Source organism: Petromyzon marinus, chromosome 14 (assembly GCF_048934315.1).
Source record: "Petromyzon marinus isolate PM22_M1 ecotype Great Lakes invasive population chromosome 14, UKy_Petmar_22M1.pri1.0, whole genome shotgun sequence".
In the NCBI taxonomy this organism is placed as follows: domain Eukaryota; kingdom Metazoa; phylum Chordata; class Hyperoartia; order Petromyzontiformes; family Petromyzontidae; genus Petromyzon; species Petromyzon marinus.
The window spans coordinates 12,715,856-12,738,734 of record NC_133680.1 but is presented as its reverse complement, the minus strand read 5'-3'; the positions used below and the strand labels follow the sequence as shown (position 1 = coordinate 12,738,734).

The 22,879-nt window shown below is 48.9% G+C and overlaps 1 protein-coding gene across 4 annotated transcripts in view; it reads right to left on the bottom strand.

The window, feature by feature from the left end:
- Window positions 1-22,879, bottom strand: part of CDK17 (cyclin dependent kinase 17) — a 198,931-nt gene that overhangs the window by 18,587 nt on the left and 157,465 nt on the right. For all 4 annotated transcript variants that reach the window (XM_076067093.1, XM_076067091.1, XM_076067092.1 and 1 more), the window contains 8 exons: window positions 17,989-18,157; window positions 13,869-14,039; window positions 11,572-11,705; window positions 9,634-9,759; window positions 7,058-7,114; window positions 5,098-5,212; window positions 4,227-4,321; window positions 3,387-3,449 (listed from right to left, as the gene is read on the bottom strand). In XM_076067093.1, coding sequence (XP_075923208.1) covers window positions 3,387-3,449; window positions 4,227-4,321; window positions 5,098-5,212; window positions 7,058-7,114; window positions 9,634-9,759; window positions 11,572-11,705; window positions 13,869-14,039; window positions 17,989-18,118 — 891 coding nt within the window. In that variant the 5' untranslated portion in view covers window positions 18,119-18,157. The remainder of the gene's footprint in view (window positions 1-3,386; window positions 3,450-4,226; window positions 4,322-5,097; window positions 5,213-7,057; window positions 7,115-9,633; window positions 9,760-11,571; window positions 11,706-13,868; window positions 14,040-17,988; window positions 18,158-22,879) is intronic.

Genomic DNA, 22,879 nt, shown 5'->3' with positions numbered 1-22,879 from the left:
TTAACGACTTTCGATGGCAGTGAGCAACAGTCACTTTAAACATATTTATACTTCAGGTGTATTCAGGTAGGACTTTGTGCGGACAGAGCCGATTATTCACACACACATTCACACGCGAATAAAGTCGAAAACGGGAATTATAATCAAGGCTACGGAAACCTCAAAACTTCAGAGCTCTACGAAATGGAACCGTGGGAAGATGTGTCATTTATTCACTCTACAGATATTCGCGTAACTGCACGCCCTCAATATTCAGCCCACAATGTTGGCAGGCTAGTGAGTAGCCCTCCGCATCTGGATCTTTGCGGCTCTCACCTCTCTTGCGATCAATCGCACGTAGCCTCGCTGTGCCCTTTGAAGCGCAGTCCCAAGAAATGGCCGAGCGTCCAATTAAAAAACCAGCAGGGACAGCGAGTTCGTTGACCGGAAGTCCGCACATGGTGGGTTAAAGTGTGGGTAATGCCCACCTCTTCCAAAACCGCACCTCCGACTAGAGCGGCTTGCGAAATAAGTTCAACATGCACACATATGTACATACATATACGTCTAGCGAGCATGGAAGAGTAGGCCAAATACCCTCAATAGCAGCTCCCTAGAGCCTCCCTCTAGTGGAGGCCCGCAAGCAGTGGTACGAGTGAGTGATTGTGGGGCTTCACCTTTAGCCTGATCTCATGACAACGACAAAAAGGGTCCCAAGCAAAATCAGAAAATGCAAGACAAATCTGGCGGCATGAGCATTTGCTATTTTCCTGCTACGGCGCGTTTGACTGGTTGAGGAGAGGAACAGGATTTTTAGATGCTGCAACACGATTGGCTCAACTGCTCTGTCAGCACTGAGAGGAGCCGTGTGAGATGACACGCACTCACCACAGAGGCTTAACAATGCTGCCAAAGCGATGATAGATCGGAGTGTGGCGTGCTGATCAGAAAAGCCTCCTTAAGACAACGCTGATCCCCCCCCTCCCCCCTCATCCAGCTCACTGATGTCACGGGGAAAGGGCAATGACCTCTGTGCATTGTGCACTTGGCATATGTAATGGAGGAAAGGCCTGAACTTCCCACTTATAGCGATTGCACTGGCTTGCAAGGATGCAAAATAAAGTGTCTTACAAGATGCTTTATTGATCACTAAACAGCGATAAAATGTCATAATAAATATCATCGGCCATGGTCAATCCACTGCTGGATGAAGGCCTCACAAAAGCTACTGCCATCTCTCTCCATCCTGCGGGGCAATAATCCGCCCCGTACCTACGCACGAGCCGATTCCATTGCTCCATATTCTCCAGGATGCATTACATTCATTTGATGTATCGTTCTAAAATTTCAATGAAAGCATAATCGACGTTTCATAAATAATCTCCAACTTCAGAACGCCAGTTGACTGCCAACGTCCAAATATGTATTGCCTCCCAGTGACAGCAAAACATCCCATCCGAATTGTTTCATTAACCTGTTATGAATTCAATAATGTCCACAAAATACTGTATTCACGGCAATTTGGTAGATAATTAAGACAAGTTGTACATGAAGGGCATGAGACTAAATGTGCGTTTCTACCGAGTACACTGTTTCGCTGTAGAGCAACAGTGCTCACACGGGGTAGAACCTAAATTGTGGACCGCTCCCATTCGTAAATTGAGAACACTGTGAAAAATACACTTGAAAGACACGTTTACAGACAGCAGACGTACTTATTGAGGAATTGAATTAGATACTTTAATGCTTACTGAATTTATATTTCAATCCTGTTAATCTCTTAACGTTGATTTTACCTCACCCCTTCATTACCACAACAGCAATGCTGTTGTACTGCGGTGTGCACACTCACAGAGATTCTCGTTACTCTCTTGCCATGTAAGTGCTTCACAAATGCAAATCTTCATGGTTGTATCTTGATTTGAAGCTTTCGTGGCTGCAGGAATCCATTACTCTTTGGTTCTTTCGGTAAAGTCACGTGGGTAGGTAGAAGAAAAATAATAATAGATTACGACGTTTCGATCACGTGGGAGACTCCCACCTGAAGACGGTTGCTTGTGTGGAGATCGAAACGTCGTGATCTATTATTATTATTATTTTTCTACCTACGTGACTTTAACGAAAGAACCAAAGAGTATACTTCATGGTTGTGTTGAACGTATTGGCTTCCTCGTGCTTTTAAACACGACCCAAAACAAACAAAATGGCTCCTTGCAAACGGAGCTTTTCAGACAGCCCTCGTCGCGACTGCCCCCCTGCCCCCCGCCCCCGAGCCCGTGGTGAAAATTACACGTTCCCATGGCCGAGGCCAAACTCATCCACGGGTCAACCACTGTTCACTCATGTCATTAACTCCAGGAGGAGCATGATGGTCAGAGCCAACCCCGCAATCGGAATTTTAATCCACAATTGTGAGTCGCGCGTTCTCATAACGGAGCCAGCCGAGTGGATTATCACTCACAGGGCTAAACATTTTCACCTTGAAGCACGAACTAATCTAGCCCCTAGATCAATAACAACAATGAAGCACTCTCACCGTCTTCAATGTCCTTTATAGCCTCCCTCCCCGCCTGCCTCACCTCTCTCATCTCACATGGCCTCCACCTCACGTACGTCTCCGCTCCAGCAACCAAAATCTGCTGTTGTAGCCGCTGTCAACCTCCACTCACCGTCGCTGTTCAAGTTTGGCCTCAAGGCCTTTTGACGTTTCTCTGCCTATGACTCACCGAGTCTTAGCTCTTTAAAATAATATACCCACACAGAGTATATTAACACCTTCAGGAACATGTACATTTATTTTTTATAGGGTGTCTTGAGATGCATATAAATGCTTAATGAACCCACGCTGTATCGTAACAAAATTTAATTTACGCTCAACGAGTGCGAGCACATCATGGCAACATCCTATGTCCATCATCATCAAAGTTTAACTATTTTTCGTAAAATAAAATTTGGGGCCATCAATTTTACTTGAGAAGATCTAACCAGAAATTATTATTATCTGCCATTTGGTGCCACATTTACAGTAGTAAGTTTTATAACCATATTCCAGGCCCGACCTTTGGGGTGGGCAATCACAGCAGCCGCATAGAGTAAAACACTGAGGACTACGATTGGTATGGAGAACCTCAAAACCTTTGTCGAATTGCACTGCTTAACTAATCTAGATATATACTTATCAGCTGATATTCATCCAACCATCCTGGCACATGATAAGAAAATTCTGGGACATCATAAAACTAGACGCAATGACATGGCCCAGTGGCAGCGCATTCACCACTTACTACGGCCTGGCCTTGTTATAGAGTCCACTATGGCCTGGCCTGGCTATAGAGTCTGCCGAGAGATAAATACGCGACCAACACAAGTGGCACCTCGACGTGTGACTGTGCGGACACCCGACGCACCTTCACGTTGTGCATGCTCATGATGTTTCCACAGTCGTCCATGTACTGCTTCAAGTCCTTCTCCTGTATCGGGGATACAGAGACATCACAGAAGCAATGGAGAGTACCAAACGACATGCAAATGCTTTATCATTATTATTATGATGCCTGTTTACCCAGGAAATCCTCACTTCCTCTCAAGACTCTCTTTTACCCAGGAAAGCCATGTTTTCTCAGAAGGGGGGCCAATATTGTGGCTGTGTGTAATCAAATGAAGTAATTCGCAGGTAAATTGTCAGCATTGGGATGTTTGGTAAACACCAGTTACATTGCATGAATGATATCGGTGGTGATGCTGCTGCACTGACAGTGGTGCATAAGCTTAATTAACAAACACAAACTTTTGTCAATAACACCACGGCCTAAAATAAAAACAGATGACGGTTCGGGCAATGGCCCTTCCTCATAGCACATCAATTGTGCTGTTACGTTGTACGTGTTTTTAGCTATTGGAGGAAAGGGGAGACCCCGGAGGAAACCCACGGAGAACAGGGGGAGAACAAACAAACTCCACACAGGGAGGCACTTCGTCCTTTCCATTCCCACTTGTGGCTAAGCCACATTAAATGTAGAGCAGCGAAATACTCTAAACGAACGTTCATTCTAAATGCGGAGGAAAAAACCGTACGGCCCGGAGAAAAATCCACACGACCATGGGGAGAGAACATGCAAACTCCATATATACAACAAACATCAGGGTAGGGATCAAACCTATGACATTCTGGAAACCAGGCGAGGTAGTTATCATCATACCACGATTCGAAGTGCTCCTCCCACCACAGTGGCAAGCACGGCACTCACCAGGTACTCGAAGACCAGGGTGAGGGACTTGTCCGTGTGCACGATGTCGTGCAGCGTGACGATGTTGGCGTGCTTCAGATCCTTCAACAGCGACACTGCAATCGTCAACGTCCTCATCAGTCACATGAACAACGCGCCTCCTTTTGTATGCATGTTGAACTCCTTTCGCACTGTACACAGCCAACCGTGCTAATTGGAGGTGCGGGGCAAGGACAACAATCTAAACACACAAAGCAGTTCTAAAGAAATTAGCTTTCAAACTAGATTTAAAAATGCAGAGCTAGTGGCTTCCTAATGTCGGACGGAAGAGCATTCTAGTCGAATACAGAAGCGCATCTGAAAGCTCGCAATGCGGTGACCGTCTTTGTTAGGTGGCTACGGAAACGCCGCTGTTGCGAGGACGACCGGAGTTTGCGTGATGGCTTATGCTTTTTGACGACATCTCAAGGTATTGCGGTTTATTTGTGGCAAGCACTTTGTGTGTAATGAGCGCGACCTTAAAATGCATTCATTCGGCAACAGGAGGCCAATGCAGCTCGGCGAGCACTGGACAAACAAGGTCGGATCTCGCAGTGTCCGTCACGACGCGTGGCCCGTCGTGCGGGTCATGGAGGTCACTTGACCGTTCTTTATTTAACGCACAATTTTTGGGCGAGGCTGCTGCTGTTGCTGCTGCTGCTGCATTGACAGCGATGCAAAAGCTCTAAACAGCAAAATGCACACTCGACACGTTTTGCCACCAACGCCGTGAATTTAAAAGGAAAACTCGACGAGAGGAGAAGGTCTCAGGCGACGGCCCTTCTTCCAGAGCGCCAGGCTACGTGCGCGAATCCTAACGAAGGGTATGCAACATTGCTATTCGCGCTCTCACCCTCGCGGATGGCCGTGCACGGCGCTCCCTCCTCGTGCTCCAGGCGGATCTCCTTGAGAGCCACCAGGTTGTCCGTCAGCTTGCTGCGACCTTTGTACACCGTCGCGTACGTGCCCTGCGCAACGGCGAGGTCATTTCGCCCACCGATCGGTGCGTTTATTATTTGAGCGCAGTCTGTTCTTCTGTAACGCGTGTTGCTTTCATAACGCGAATTGTATATAAGGCGAGTGATGCATCAGAGAACGCATGTTTTTATAATGCGGATGCGAACTGGATATAACGCGATTGAGTGAGCGGAACTACGTCGCGCGAGTAAGAATAAGAAGTGCTTGTAACGGCTGCTTCAGAGTAGCATCGCCCAAGGCGAGATGCTGCTGAATGTTTCTAGATGCACAGTTCGTCAAACATAGAAGAGTAGGCCATAATAATATGTAGAAGAGCTCCCCCCTCTCGTAGAGGCCCTTTCGGCCAGCAATGGCATAAGCAAGCAACTGCAGGGCTGAGCCTATATATAGTTTTATACACACCGTATATAACTATATATCACATCTATATATTGCACGTCTGTAATGCAGCACTCTTGAGATGGAGGTATGGGATCAGGAAGATTTCCCCTACGTGCCGTGGCAATCCTAACCCTATTGGGCTGCAAGATGGTCAGTTAGGCGAGTGGGTTCCTGACCCGTCTGTGTGGACTGTTGAACGGGATCTCCTTCGGTCTGTGTGTGTGTGTGCGTGGCTGTTCTCCCGGTACTCTGGAACCACGTGGTGGGAAGCCTCCAATGGTTGTGCTATGGAAACACTGACACTTGCTCTGGGAATGTGGAATGGCCCATGGCTGGGGTATGAGGTGGACATTCGAATGCAGGACAGCAAGTGGTCATCTCTACGTGATCTCTCGGGTTTCCCCCCGAGTGCGTGTGGGATTTCTCCGTGTCCTCCAGCATCCTCTCACATGCAGAGATAATCTACAAGGGATTGGGAAAAACTATTCGCTGCATGTCCCTCCTGAACAAGGAAATTAGTCCGACTGAGGCTTTCCTGGATAAAGGATATACACAACTGATCGTGTCTCATATGGCGTTTTAATACAAGGCACTTTACAGCAATTAGAAGAAGAAACATTTGTAGGTAAGATGACAGTGGTTGAGATAAACGGTGGGGTTATTAAAAGTGGTGGTGTAATTGTGGTGACAGGAGAACAGGCAGAATAAGTTAATGAGGGGTTGGGGTAGTGATAGGGGTAGGAGCAATGCTAGGGATTGGGGAGGCTTGGTTGTAATTGGGGGGGGGGAGTGAGTAGCAGTTTGCAGGATGGCCAAGGGGAGAAGAGATGGGGGTTGTTTTAAGGAAAAAACAAAAGCAGGTCAGTGAGGACGATTGTTTCATGTGCAGTGGGAGTTGCTCCCAGTGAAGGGTAGGAAGAAGGAGACAGGAGAGCGAGAGAGCGAGACTGGGCGCAGGGCGAGGGAGGCGCAGAGAGGGTCGGTCGAGACTGGGAGCGTAGCGGACGGGATGGGACAGAGCAGTGAGAGATGAGAAAAGCAAGGGTAGGGTGGGTCAAGACCATGGAGGGATTTAGAGACGAGAATAAACAAATGTAAACAGACAGCGATAGTAGACAGAGAGCCAGAGTAGTTATTAAAGTCGAGCAGAAGTGTAGGAATTGTGAGGAAGGTTAATGCACGATCTGGGCTGTTAGTCTGCGTACAAGTACACACACGACATAAAAATACCCATGGGCTCCCAACGAAACCAGAATAAACAAAATAAGGAAAACGTTATCAATACATCGTTGAAAAATTAACAAATGTTATCCAGCAATATTACCATTCTTCACATTCGAATACTGCTGAAGTACAAAACATATGCGTGTTGCACAGGCCGTGGGCTGCTTTTCAATGCATACAATGTGAAACGACGTGAGATGCAGTGCCTGTTGGCGAGTCGCGTTAAATACCTCTCCAAGCTTGTCGAGCTTGGTGTAGGTTTCCAGTTTCCCAAATCCAATTTCTGACTGAGAGAGATAAAAACAACCAGGGCAGAAATTTAATTTCCACGTCCCTCAACGGAAACACGAACGAGATTGATTACATTTGTCTGAGCGTTTTAATGGAGCAACTGCATCTTCAAAACACTTCACAAAATTACATAAATGTAAAACATCTATATATAAAAGAGAAATTTGTGAATGTGTGTCTGTTCGAAATGTTTAGCATACTTCCCGAGATGCAACAAACTTGAAATTTGGCATGTGGGTAGTTTCCAGACTGTACACAATGCAAAATGTATAAAAATAGACTTTTGTATTTTTTGGGGGGGGTGCAATAATGGATGTAATATTTTGCACGGCAAGTGAGCAGTGACGTCATATCTGTGATGTCACCCGCATGCGGCAGCGTCACGCAGTGTGCCTGCTGACGTCACGCATCTCCCCCCCACCCTCCACGTAGGCCGTCTATTAATCCAAGACAAGAATCCAAGTAAAATTTCGATGTAAAGCTTTCGTGACTGCAGGGATTCATCTTCTTGGTTCTTTCGGTAAAGTCACGTAGAATGGAAATAAAAAAATAAAAATAAAACATAATAAAATAAAATAATTTCCATTCTACGCGACTTTACCGAAAGAACCAAGAAGAAGAATCCAAGTCTCGGGCGAAGCCGGGTAGTAAAGTTAGTTTATTATAATTTGTTTTTACCAGATAAGGCCTGAGATATATGGGTCTATTTCAGAAGCGACCTGGCCACAAATGATAGCCTGATGAAGTGGCTTATCATGTGGAAATGTATAGCAGCCAAATAATCTAAACGCATGCCATTGATTCTAAATGTGGAGGGGAAAAACCAGAGGACCCGGAGAAAAATCCAGGCAACCACGGGGAGAACATACAAACTTCAAATATACAGCAGAAGGCACCAGGGTCGGGGTCGAACCCACAAACTCCTGTATACCAGGCGAGGTAGTTCACATCTCCTAGCCACCACGGCGACATGAAACGTTAGCTGGCTAAAAGGAAACTATAAACGTTCCAAAAAAATACAGAAATTAAAACCCAAAAATAAAACGGCCAAAAATAACAAAATAGCTGCCAAGTTCTGTAATTGTTCAGCGATGAGAATATCGATGTTTCTCTCTCTCTCCTCCGAATATAACATGCTGAAAATATCCCTGCTCATTACCAAGACATCTCAATGCAAATGCGCCCTCTTGTATATCATCAAAACATATGGCCACATTTACAAGCATTACGCAGACAAATTGTACTGCATTGCATTTAAACATTCACCATCTCTAATGGATCCCCAATGCTGTTGTTAAGCCCTCCAATTTGAATCCACACATAATCATATAATTCAAACCGCCTGTGATGTGATTCTAGACATCATTGAATAACCGATTAACTGGGACATACTGTAGATCAACCCCCTTTGGATGTGTTTATCGTTTAAACGTTTTTTTAAATTCTCCATGAATATTCAAATCGGTGTCAGGTCTCGGGATGAAGGAATATCCACTGAGCTTGTGTCAAGGCACGCCGCCGTCTGGAAGATGCCATCAGAGAACTGCTTCTGAAGTCCCATATGATCAGGCCACTCACGGACACTAGTAGGTGTACATTTTGGCGAATTCAGTGGAAAACAAAACTTTAAGAAAAATCGATTCAGTTTTTTGTTGTTGCACAGTTATCGTTGACCGGGATGCGACTCACAACTCACTAGATGAGGGAACCCAGCTTAATAATAATAATAATACACTGTGGCTGAAAGGCACAAGGATCTCATTTAGGTTTACACAGCCCTCCCTGTTAATTCTTATTTTATTTTATTGTTTCCCTTCTACGTGACTTTACCGAAAGAACCAAGAATATACAGCCCTCCCTGTTAATGTGACATTACTCCCCCCCCCCAACCCCCCCCTCGCCGAGTTACCCTCTCAATCCGGTCTCTTTCACAATGAATTAGGATCAACTAGGTATTTCTAGCGAGCAGGCCTGGTGGGGTTTTAAGCCAAGGAGCCGACCATGGTTAAACTGGTTTCTCAAATGAAGCGAGGTGACTGCAACTTTTTCATTTTGTTCAATTGCGTTTTGTCACTTAACTCTGGCATATTTCAACCTCCGATGCTCAAAAAGTAGCGGTTTGTCAAGCAATTAACACTCTATGCAAATTGTGCGGGAAGGCAGAGGGCCACAATGCAGTTCTTGAGGAAATGCTGATGTTTTGTGTGCATATGCACAAAAAGGCTGCGTCCGTTTTACACATTTGTGCGTGTTATTTGAAACTCATTGTTTTGCAGCTGGAACCATGATTCTGTTAGAATGATGGTTTTATTCATTTATAAATTTGGTGCAGCACCCAAGTGTGCACCAATGGCAATCAGAGATACTTGCTGTAACATCACCTTCCAGAACCGCTCTCTGGCACACGGGGTAATAATAAAAGGTTGCTGCCAGAGGTTTCTGAAGTGAAGGTCTCATCACAGCATTTTTTTTTTAACACAAGGAGAGAGACAACAAAACGCCCGGGGGCCCCCACCAAGGAGGCGCGTCGCAGCCGCCGGCTCAGCGGCGCGTCAAAGGAGCGGCCGTTGAGCTGAAACTTCTCCAGGTATCCCTCCGGCAGGCGGATATCGGCCGGCAGAGACAGCCGCTTGTTCAGGTCCTGCCGACGGAACGCACGCACGTGACCAAGGTTAGGGGAGGGGGGCGCTCGCCGGTCACGCGGCTGCGATGTTTTATTTAGCTTGTGGTTCTGCACAAACGGCCTTCCGTGCGAGCCCTGCCGAGCGATCGCCATCGCAACGCTCTCGCCCCCGCGTCGTCGCGGGAAAGCTAACGCGTCGGTCGCAGCGGCGATGCAACAATACAGTTGCCATTCTCCCACGTTTTGCAAGGTTGAGTGGCTCTCTGCGTGGGACCGTAAATGGTTGCATTATATGGATGTGCGCGTGTGTTGAAATTCTTTCGCACTGCACGTAGCCAACCGTGCTACTCGGAGGTGGGCTTTTGACGTCGCATGACTGATCGTATCATCGCTATTATATATCTGTTTATTATGACGCTCGCTTGCTTAACGCGGGAAAGACGCAAGAGTCTTGTTTTTTCAGGAAGATTCCTGCCAAGCCATCCCAGTCGGGGCAAACGCTGGTGCTGCGTAATCCCCAATCGCGTATTTTGCAGGGGCGTTTTTCAGCATCGGGACGCTATGGTCAATGCCAGTTGCATTGTGTTTTTTTTTTATTTTGCTACGGGAGGGAACTGGAGGACCTGGAGACAACCGATGCGGAACAGCAGACGAATATACAAATGCCATTTCAGAAAGGCAGCCGAGTCAGGAATCGAACCCAGGACCTCATTGCTGTGAGGCACGAACGTTGCCACTGTGCTTCCTTGACCCGCCAAAGGTGTCGTCGTTACCCAAGCAGCAGCGGATTGTGTCTACAGAGCTAATGTGGTTCAGAGGTCAGCTCACCAGTGTCCGAATCTGAAGTCTCAAAGGTTAGATTCCTGACAAAGTCAATAACACATCTTACCCATTGGTTTTGCACGTTCAGCCTGACCAGCAGTGAAATTAGTATTCTACAATAAATTCATTCAGTGTTTATCTCCATCCCAAGATGTTTCACTGAAGCATCTGAACAAGAGCCAAATGAATGCCTCAAGTAATACAGGCCCTTCAAAATAGCACCCATGCATATAGCGCACATCGCAACTCGCCAGTCCCTCACATCCACATGTATGCCGGTGTGAGCATGTGTGACTGTGCCGTGCCTGCCTTCTCATAGCTGCTCACTATCAGCAATTCTCCCAACAGCCTGTTGGGGCTATACGGGGGATCTCTGACGCGAGAGTGTGAATGGCTTTCTGTGTGCGCGTGTGTGACGTGAGCGTGTGTATCGCTGTGTGTGTGCGTGCGGTGTGGATAGCGGTGGCGTAGCGGTGGGGAGCGGTGGTGTAGCGGTTAGCACGCTGCGCTATGAACCTGGTGACCCAAGTTCGATTCCCGCTCACGGCCAACGCCAGTGACGATTATTTGAACTGGTCCTGGGCCTCGCCTGGGTCGACTCATCCTCAAGTGAGTACCTGGTGCGGTGTGTTAACATCGCCACTGGGCGGTCGGGCGTGGTGCTGGCCACCCACCCCCTCGTGTGCCGTGCCGGCCTTCATAGGTGCTCGCTAACAGCACTTTCCCCAACAGTCTGTTAAAGCTATAGGGAGAATCTTTGTCTTTGGTGTGAACCTGTGCACGGCTGTGTATGTACGTGTGTGTGTGTGAGGCATACGTGTGAGACGTGTGAGCATGCGTGCGTGTGTGAGTGTAAGCGCGTGCGTGAGTGTGCATACGCACGTGTGAGACGTGAGCGTGCGAGCGCGCGTGTGTGTGCGTGCGAGTGAAGCATGAAAGTGCGTGCGCGTGTGAGTGCGTGCGTGCATGTGTGCGTGTGAGTGCGTGTGAGTGCGTGCGTGCGCCCACCTCCTGGGAGATGCGCCGGTTCTGGTGGTTGCGCATGCGCACGTGCACGGGAGACTGCACCTCGTCCGAGGACGTCCCGGACGCCTGGTCGCTCTCTCCGTCAGAGCCCATCTTCAGGTTCTCGTGGACAATTCCTGACGACGACGACGATGATGGTGATGAAAATGATGACGATAGCAACAGTTAATTCGCACGTCCAGGAAAGCTGCTGTGAGTCTCAGTACTGTTTTACACGAGGGTTCTGTTTGGAATGTTTGGCGGTGAGTCGGGCCGGTTGGCTCGGACACCTGGGGTTCCACGCTGACCCCATGGCTTCATTAAGAGCTTCATCGTCCCTCGCCTCATCGACAGCGGCAGGCAGCTCACCGGCAAGGTTTGGTCAAAGCCCTGAGTGATTCATTACCTGTACTTGCCAATGAACGAAGGAAGAAAATGTGTTTATTGGAGGGACCCAAAATGCCAAAAGGAAATTCAGAAACACAAATGGGGGAAACTCTCAATAATCTTTGCAGGACAGCGCAGCAACCTGCTCCCTGTACGATGGGCACCACACGCGTCCTTCGCACATGATGGGAGTCTCCCGGATGTGACATCTTTATGCAACTGATCAACGCCACCTCTCCAAGGGGGCTTAAATGACCAAGACCAATTTGGCTTTTGAACTCCAGCCGGGGCATGCCTGACGCTCAAGACGTTACACTCTTTTATCAATGTATGTGTGTACGCACGTCAAACTTTTTTTGCACCGTACGTAGCCAACCCGTGCCAATCGGAGGTGCGGGAGTTTCTCATCAAGCCGCTCGTCTTCTTTCACTGTAACACGGCTGCCGCAATGAGCACACCGCCTCGTGGTGCGCGATAAGTGAGACCACATCAAGTGGACCGCTCAAATGTACCGCCTTGAAACGCTTTCGGAACCTCCGGCAAACGCGACGGCTCAAATCCGCAGCGTCGCTCACGGAATAACGGACGCAGGTGCGGGACAACAATTGCAACATCACAAAATAAAACATGGTAATCTCCCCCCCCCCCACCCACCATGTTATCGTGATTTCGCGATCACTGTTACATCATGAGACAAGGGATCTTTCCCAGAGCGGTGCAACCCCGTGGTTTTAAGGCAGTGGGTTTCTTGACGTTTACCGCGGGCTTGCACCCATTTGGTTCGCAATCGCGAAAAAAGCATGAACAATGTTAATAAATACATCGGTTCGATGAAACAAAGTAGAATGGAGATAAAAATAATGGACTCGTCCGTCTGAACAAAGCTCGCCGCTCTCCGTGATGTTAATCCCTCATACTAACATCATGCTAATCCCCCAGTTACATGCTAATTTACTGTTGATATGTAAACTCCTCTCTCCCCTCCTCCTTTCCATACATAGATGGACTCGTCCGTCTGAACAAAGCTCGTCGCTCTCCGTGGTGCTCATCCCTCACACCAACATCATGCTAATCCTCCAGTTACATGCTAATTTATATGTAAACTCCTTTGTCAAGGCGCTCTGTTCCTCCCACACAGCTTAAAAGACGCTGTCAAGCTTGGCAGGGTTCACTCAAGCGCTGTCTTCCGGACAGTCCTGTTTCTTCACCTGAGGAAGGCTACTTGTGTTGTGGCCGAAACGTCGTGAGAATTTTATTCTGTTATTATTATTTTTATTATTTTATCTCCATTCTACGTGACTTTACTGAAAGAACCCAGAAGATGAAAGTAGTTGGACTTACGTGCCCGTGCTAAATTTGTGTTTCGATGATTTACCTTCGAAAAAAATGTGGCCATGTCTCGCACCCCCAGAAAGGGCATCTCGCACTCCCCAGGGGGTGCGTGCACCACAGGTTAAGAACCACTGTATTAAGGGAATGGACCACAGAAGCGGACACCAAAGAGCTGCCTCTAAATACCCCTTCAATTGATCTCTGGTCCAAACGGCAGAGGGCAGCACTCTCCCACCATTCCCTGTACACAGTGACAAATGTTCGCCGCATGATAGCCAAACTGATATCGCAAGAACCAAATGTAATGTTCTGAATTTTTTTGTTTGTTCGTGTAGCCAACGATGACCGGTCTGAAACCATCAAACTCGTTGCACTTGAAAACTCGGTTTAACAACGGGGAGACTGGGGGATCCCGTTTTCGAACCCGGGATCTCTCAGCGGTGCCCTCCGAGCCACCCGGCCACCCCTTGCCGCCCCCGTTAGAGCAGAAGCGCCGGAACCGTATAAGTGCGGTAGCTCTCGGCCGCTGCTGCTTTGGGGATGCTGCGGCAGCAGCAGTAGGGTGCGTGCGTCGCGCCCACCGAGCCGGTTGTTGTTGTTGATGGGCATGTTGACGTAGGAGCCGAAGCCGCCGTTGCCGATGACGCTGTGCGGCCGGCGGAGGGGCGGCTTGCGGAGGCTGCCCGCGTACTGGTGCAGGAAGGAGTGCATGCTCTGCGACGAGGGCGGCTTCCCGTTCTTCACGATGGGCTCTGCCGGCGCACGTTGGGGGGGGGGGGATGGGAGTACAAAACGACCGTGAGCGACGATGCGGTGGAACGCGAGCGACGATGCGGAGGAGCGGGGCAATGCGTCTCCCTTGAACAGGAAGCGGATTCTGAAATTTTCAGATTCACCTTTCACCGTCCCAACAAAACCCACCACCAGCCAGTAGATTTTATCCTCAAGATTCTGAAACATTATTCGATTCAAGGATAAAAACTTTTTTTTGGCTTTCTTGTGCCGCCTTGTTTGCACCGCGTTATCAGTCCTTTACTTTATTTATCCTGTGAGCATCGTCAGCAGCATCAGATTCGTCTGTGCAGAGCTACCGGTCTGGTTGAGACCGTACCCTTTTTGCTCTGCTTCGTTAATTACAACCATTCGCCAAACAGAACAAACTGCATTAAATTTGCATGGACACACAAATGATGCTCACATGCATGATCCGATGAGCATCGTAAGAATAAGAATCCATTTAATCAAGACAACAATGTCTGCACATTGAATTGCTTGCACTAATGTGGAGCGTACCATTTGCAATGAGAAAGACGTACCATTTTTTTAAGGTCAAACCATTTTTTGCAAATAGTTTGGGGCTTTTTGAAGATATCTTGACAAATGTATTTGCGCACAAGCGGAGGTAACCGATAAAAGTTGAACTGACAAACGCTTTTATTAAACATTATCTGTGCATTAAAAATAAAAACGCAGTGCCAAATTTCCATCACGGAATTTGCAAAACGCAAACAGGCACCCAACTTGCCGGCTATTCTCGAACCATTTCACGTTTTGCAATTGGTACATTTCCCCCCAAAAAGTGACGTCAACATCTTACATGGCAAATATATCCCAACCAGAGTTGCGAGCAGTTGATGTGCAGACAAGACGTGGCTTGCATGTTCCATCCTCAAGGCTCGTATCGCTCATCTCCCCTCGCACGGCCCCCTGCCCTCGCTCCGCACGTCAATCCTCTCCGAGTCAATTCTCGGGTCAAATGTCTCCGTGCTCGCTGCAGCGATCCGCTCTGCTCGTCTCTGATGGGGCGCCCTGGGCCGGTGGTTACATTTCCACCCCCCCCGTGTCGGGGGGGGGGGGGCACAGCATCGCCGGGGGTTGCAACCACCAACGACGTCGCACAAGGCGCGGCTCTGCCCGCTTTATCGACCCTGGAGGTCTGATGGGATGAGCTCGCCTTCGACCGGAATTTAAAATATAAACTGTTACGATTATATTTCACGCCTCCGATTAGCACGTTTGGCGACGTGCGGTGCGAAAGAAGTTCAGTGCACGTGCATGCATACGAGTTGAGCGCTATGCACGCAGAAACCACCAGCCCGGCTTGCACAAAGACAAAGATCCCCCATATAGCCTCAACAGGCGGTTGGGGCAAGTGCCATGAGAGCGAGCAACTATGGAGGCCAATGCGGAACACAAGTGGGTGGGCTGTAGCCAGCACCACGACCGGTGGGGGTCTCTGAGTGCTGACGTTTACACACAGTACCAGGCATTCTTTAGTTAACACACGGAGGGCAGTGTCCAGATACTACTTGCCACTGATGTGCATTGCCAGGAATCAAACTCACGACAGGATGGTGTGGCCAAAACAGACAATGACAAAGATCCCCTGTATAGCCTGAACAGACTTTCGGGGCAAGTGCTAAAAGCGAGCACCGATGAAGGCCGGCATGGTGCATGAGGGGGTGGGTGGCCGACACCACACCCGGCCGGCTTTGTCTCCCCAGTGGCGATGTTTACACATCGTACCAGGTACTCATTTTAGGCTGAGTCGACTTAGGGGAGGCCCAGGCCCGGTTCAGATAATCGTCAATGCTGTTGGCCATGATCGGGAATCGAACTCGGGTCACTGGGTTCGTAGCGCAGCAAAGCGCTAACCCCTGCACCACCGCTCCCCAGAACAGACACTCACATACCCACACGAATACCCACACGAATACCCACACGAATACCCACGCGAATACCCACACACATATGAGGGAGCCCTGGGGCACGGGGTCAGCGCACTCAGACAGCTGTGTTTGACTCGCCCTGACAGCTGGGGAGTGGCCCTGCATAAACATCACTGGGACACCTCCCTGCTGGGCCAACAAGACACTCCAGATAATTCCCACTGCCTAAACATAGCCACACGGGAAGCGGGCACTTAATGTCAAGAGCAGACGCCAAGGAACAAAGGAGAATGCAACGGCGTGTTTAAGGACAAGATGTTCTCTCTTCCTGCTATCCGCGATGTTACGGAATGTCGGACCCCCTCCAGGTAACCGCGCGGATTCCGCTCACGGCAACGCGAGGTGCGCTCCGGATAACGGGCGGGACAATAAGCGAGGTCGGACCGCCGATCAGAAGAGGTCCGCCCACGACTGCGCCCTCGAACGCCCGCCACGCCCGCGTACTTCGCGTCGACATTCATCACGGGCGCGCTCGGCAAAACTCGGCGACGAACGTGGGACGATGGACGCCGCCGCGGCCGCTCGTGATGCTGGCGGAGCGTCGTCGTCAACGCGGTGCCTCTTCTACTTCCTTGCAGTCCACGCGGCTCCATTCCAATGGGACAATTGAGACGCTAAATGGCTTCGCGTGAATGCCCATTATGTGGCGGACGGCGGCGGCGGCACACTCGGAGCATTCAGCGCCGGAGCCGTCTCACCCACCTCCCCCCATTCATTGCCGACTACGAGCGCCCACAAGAGCCGGGCGTGGGAGCCGCACCGCGACCCCCGATGGTCACTCAAAGACTCGCGTTGGCAGCTTAAACGGCGGCATCCCCATCCCCTACCCCCCCCCTCCGCCACCCGAGCACCGCTCGACGGTGAACACGGTGGCGCGGCGTCGACCTGACACATCCACGGGAGCCATCACAAGGACTTCAGCCGGCAGGGGCGGCGCCAGCGGTGGAAACTTGCGCCTCGCAGCGAGGAGCTCCTGGGCGCGCCTGCAGACTCGGGCGTGCTTCATTGCGGCGAACCATGCGCGTTCCCCACCTGTTCCGGGTGGGTTTCCTCTCGGAGTTCTGCGGTTTCCTCCCATAGCCGAACAAAACCGGTGCAAGGCAACCGGTAATTGGCCAAAATTTCCAATGCTGAAGAATTAATTCCCTGTGAATCACTCAACTGGAATTCTATTCTTGCGCATGAGGGCGACGTGCATCAGGAGCGAAGTGCCAATGTCGAGGTCTGCTGGCCACGACGAGATGGGCTTCGGGAGAGGGTTCGTGGAGATATTGCTACCCGTCGATCGTTGTAGGAACGCCGACTGCAGTGGTTTTCTGTATGGTCCACAGTTTTGGATTGCACGGCCACGGTCGCACCACTGTTGCTCGTGTCTTTAATTTTCCTTTCACCAAGGAGATTGTGCGCGCACAATGGCCTGCTGCTGTCCTGGTGCGGTTGATGGCTGCACTGGAATCTTCCAGGAGGAATGTCACAGCCAGGAATGGTGTACGATGTGTGGAATTCAACAAAGTTTGCAGGATCCCCTTAAACACAGAGTCTTGAGACCCAGTGAGGCTTTTCTGGGTATACAACCATCAAATAATAATAATATCAATAACAATACATCAATAAAACACAGTTAAACATGCAGATGTATTCCCATGTAAAATTTCAGAACTATCTGTGTTCGTATCCATTGCCAACCCTGAGCAGGTGGTTATGGGACTTCCATGTTCCCGTGGTGGGTGGGAGGGGCAGTCTCTTTGTAGAACACCCATTGTTGATTTTCTCCCAAGTTTTGCTCGATTTGCTGAACCTAGACATTTAATTTAAAGCCTCAACTGGACTCAACCGGTGCTTCCGATGACTCCATGCCATTCTTGTCGATCACTTCGCAGGGCGCGGTGCGGGCGCAGCGAGAGAGAAGCGTCGAGAGAGAGAGAGAGAAGAGAGAGAGAAAGAAGCGCTAGAGAGAAGCAGCGGTGCTCACCGCAGTCCCCACGCGTGGCCCCGTCCTCCACGTTCATCTGCTCGGCGAGCTCCGACAGCGACTCGTCGATGGTGCGGCCGACACGCAGCGTCACCGACAGCCGCCGCTTGAGCCGCTTCATGCGGTCCATCGCTCACGGACGCACGCGGCCGCACGACGCGCCGCTCACCTGTGAGCACACGTACAGACAGACAAAAATTACCCACATTGCTTTCTCCAGACTGCAAGAGGCAAGTGCTGTTCGCACGCACGCACGCACACACACACAAGATCACCCATATAGCCTTTAACAGACCAAAGGGGAAAGTGCTGTTCGCACACAAAGATAAAGATCCCCGATATAGCCTTCAGCAGACTGTAGAGGCAAGTGCTGTGAGCACACACACACACAAAACAAGATCACCCATTTAAGCCTTTAACAGATCGCAGGGGGCTAGTGCTGTTAACCCACACAGACAAAGATCACCTACATAGACAGCTGGGGCAAGATCTATTAAGGCCGACACAGCGCACAATGGTGAGGTGTGACCAGCACCATTCCCGGTCGCCTTTGTCTCCCCAGTGCTGATGTTTTACACACTGCACCAGGATCAAGTAGGGGTGGCCCAGAGCTGGTTCAGATAACAGCTACCGGTGTTAGCCGTGGCCGGGAATCGAACTCTGGTTGGTCACCAGGTTCATGGAGCAGACCACTCACCACTTCTTACGTCATTCCTTCTACACACACACAAAAAGATCACCCGTGTAGCCTTTCACAGATTGTTGGGGTAAGTGCTGTTAGCAAGCACCTATGAAGGTCGGCACGGCACACGTAGGGGTGGGTGGCCAATACCACGCCTTTGTCTCCTGAGTGGCGATATTTATATATCGCACCAGGTATGCATTTGAGGCTGAGTCACACACAATATGTGGAAAGTAAGTGTCAAACTAAACTATTAAAATACATTTTTATTTTACCAGGTAAGGCCCAATGAGCTATGTAGCTCTTTTCAGAAGCGACCTGGCCACAAATTATAGCTCAACAAAATGGCTTATCACGTGGAGATTTATAGCAGCCAAATACTCTAAACGCAGGTTTCTAAATGTGGAGGGAAAAACCGGAGAATCTGGAGAAAAATCCACATAACTACGGGGAGAACATGCAAACTCCAAATATACAGGCATCAGAGGTGGGATCGAACCCACGACCTCCTGTATACCTGGCGAGGTAGTTAACATCTCACTACGGTGTTGCCGTTGTAATAAGTAAGAGAGAAGATTTGGGCACGTGTAGGGATGGAGGAGGGCCGGTTACCCATACAGGAGGGTGGTGTGGCGAGCATCGTGCCTGGGAATCTGTGGCTCCCCAGTGATGATGGTGTGGTGTGAAAGATTAAGAATGAGTAGACCTACATGGGGGCCCCCCAAAAGAGGTTCAGATGCCACTGAACACAGGTCACGGGGGTTTATAGCGCAGTGTATTAACCATTGTACAACCACTCGCCCACAGAGACAAAGCTCCTGTGTAGAGCCATTGTAGACTGTCGGGGCAAGTGTTGGAAGAGGAAACCTATTAAGGCCAGAACGGGCATGGGGTGGTGTGCCCCATCGCCCCTGGTCTCCCCAACGTTGATGTTTAATTGCAACACCTGGCACTCATTTAAGGCCAAGTCAACATAGCGGCGGAGCAGGACCAAGTCCGATACCACTTCCACCGATGTTAGCCGTGGCTAGAAATCAAACTCAGGTAGCCGGATTTGTAGCGTAGCACGCGAACGAATATGACGATTCGCATACCCACACATGTAAAAACACAACACAACAAACACTCTTTACTATTGTATGTATGTTCAATTTCTTGTGCACCGTATGTAGCCAACCGTGATAATTAATCAGAGGTGCGGGGGATGGGCAGCAAACTAAAAACAAAAAGCAGTTCTAAATAAATTAGTTTTCTATATATAAAAAACTGAATAGCTCCAGTGGCTTCCTCAAATCGTAAGGAAGAGCCTTCCAGACGGCTGTTAGACGTGCATCTGAAAGCGCGCGATGCAGTGACAGTCTTTGTTCGATGGCTGATTAATTATTTACTCAGTTGAGCGTTTGATGTAGGATATCGATACATCAATGGGTTCATTTGAATTAACGATGTTCATTTCATCGAGATGACGGTGTTCATTGTGTTTAGGGTGGCGTGAAAAATAAAGTTAACAAGCCACAGCGCACCTGTAGCTATGCAACCAAAAGGATGGACCGTGCGGTAAACTACTGTCAGTTTAACACGTAGGCTTTCGCGATCAATATTATGCATGATAAAGGTTTTTGGGTTAGATCGCGTAGTAACTATTTGACGTTTCGTTTACGTGATAAATTCCTTAGTAATTGGCTTTGTCGGGTGGTGGAGGGTTACGACACATTTATTCTTCACGCGATCTAACCCAAAAACCTTTATTATGAATAAACCACTGTTGCCTGCGCTCCTTCAACGGAGGAGGAGGAACAGCCAAACTCCACGAACTCCGTCCTGAAGCCCTCTCGTCGTGGCCAGCAGACAGACCTCCCACATTGGTATTCAGCCCCTGAGCATGTTGCCATCGTGCGCAAGAATGGAATAGAGTGGAGTAATTTAAAATCGATTCTTGCTCTCACGATACGTGCAAGGTATCCTGAAGTTGAACTCACATGTGTTGAACGCAATTGGTTCGGGAGACCCCTGCAGCCAATAGCGACTCTTCATTCGCCACAACAACAACAACCAAGGATTCAATGCTTCCTTTCAAATCACAACCCCCGAATTGTGACAATTCATTGATTCATGGAGGGTGGTGGTGGTGAATCATTTCCACGAATAGTTTTCTGGGATTATGAATCATTATCAACCCAAAATATTCCTCACGGCAGGCCAGATATTGCCACTGCACGCTTCAAATGCCACAATACTGAATCTTTTTTGTTTTACGTTCACGCAGCGTTTGGCTTGCAACCACTTTAATTCCGTTAACGGTGCCTTGACCCTTGAACCCGACCTACCCGGAGTGTAAAAAAAAGGAGTTTAGCTGCTGAATTTAGCAACGGCCCGCAATCTCATTCCACAGATTGAATCTCTAATTGGCAATTACAGCTGTAAGAGGCTTCCGAGCGTTTCTTACGCTGGGCCACCACCCTCCAGCAGTCACCGCAAGTGCACTTTATGTAAATGTATTTATTACAATTACGCGGGCTGTCATTCACCCCTGCACCCTTCTTAGCGATTAACACTGCACTGTAAACAAAAGAGTGCATTGGATCTCTTTCTTTTCTTTCGTATGGCTGCTGACATAGATGGCAGATCAACAATGTCACGTTCAGGTGGCCGAGCCAGATAACTGCGTCAGGAGCAGCGGAGTTGTATCGCTGCGATGTCTCCTTCGTATTTGTGGATCGCGGCATTGCCTCGTTACACGCTGTATGGTCTGTTCTGGATGATCACAGTTGCACAATACTACTGGAGAGTTTTAAATTTTCCATTTGTGCATCAGGTATCCGCATCTGTCATGGTGTTTGCAGTGGACGCGGTTTAGGGTGGACCATGAGCTTCCTGGAAGATCAAACCCAGGGATCTTCTTCCGTTGGATCTTTCACAACTAGGTGTTTGTTCGCGAGTTCTTTTAGAACTCCATTCAGCTCTCCAGGCTTCATCGGGGTTGAATTCTCATTCAGGTCAAGCGTATTGGTCCAAAAGGGCTTGCGTGACTTCAAGCGACGGGAAGCCGCTACAGTGGATGGGAAGCCGCTACAGTGCTGCTGTAATGGCGAGGACCCCGGACTTGCAATCCAGAGGTCGCCGGTGCGATCTCCCCCTGCCCCCCCCCTGCCGCCCAGCGGTTGACAGGGACGGGGAAAGGGGGGTTATTGAAATCGACTACTCAGGGATGAAGGCCAATTCATTGCATCGCCAGCAGGGTAAGTCATTTCAATTCAAGCAGGAGCGACGCTTCTTCAATATTCGCTTACGTCCAAGCTCTCGTCGAGTGAGTGAGGCGCGTTGCACGAATCATTTTAGGTTATTTGAGGTGAATTCCCCGGTGTCAAGAACTCTGCATAATGGCGAGAGACAATGATTGCAGACCCCTGAAGCAAAACAAATCACAGGCTAAATATGTGTGGTTGAACAAAGGAGGGGGCAATTGTTTTTTTTTGACACAAGTAACTTTCAAACTCATTACCAATGTTTGGACACCAGCTACTCTAGCACAGCAAGTCTTGTTTAACTCGCACCTGTCTCAGTTTATACCCTCATTGTTCTAGCCATGCCAACCCAAGATGAATAACGAGTTTTTTGTCTCTCTGCACGAGATGGTGCTTATTCCTTCTGCTGCTGCTGTATTAACAACACACGCTTTATTTTTGACCAATGTCAAGTCTCCCAGGGCTGAACTGGTCAAAAAATGGAGTTCAACATTCGATTTCATAGATTTCTTCCACAGTTGTAGCTGCAGTGAGGGAAAAAAAGTATTTGATCCCCTGCTGATTTTGTATGTTTGCCCACTGACAAAGAAATGATTAGTCTATAATTTTAATGGTAGGTTTATTTGAACAGTGAGAGACAGAATAACAACAACAAAATTCAGAAAAACGCATGTCAAGTGTTATAAATTTATTTGCATTTTATTGAGGGAAATAAGTATTTGACCCCCTCTCAATCAGAAAGATTTCAATATGGAATTTCTACCACCAATGGAGACAAGTGCCATCCCATTGCTCATTTGAGCTAAGAGACATTTCGAATTTTGACTTTGCGATCACTATTTTTTCTAGGCCAAGATTTGACCTGGGAAAGGCCTACATGAGGAATGCAGCTTGTAACACATGACGCTACCGCAAGTGGAGATGTTCCCTGTATTTTATCCAGAGCAAAGACGCCAGTTTTCCC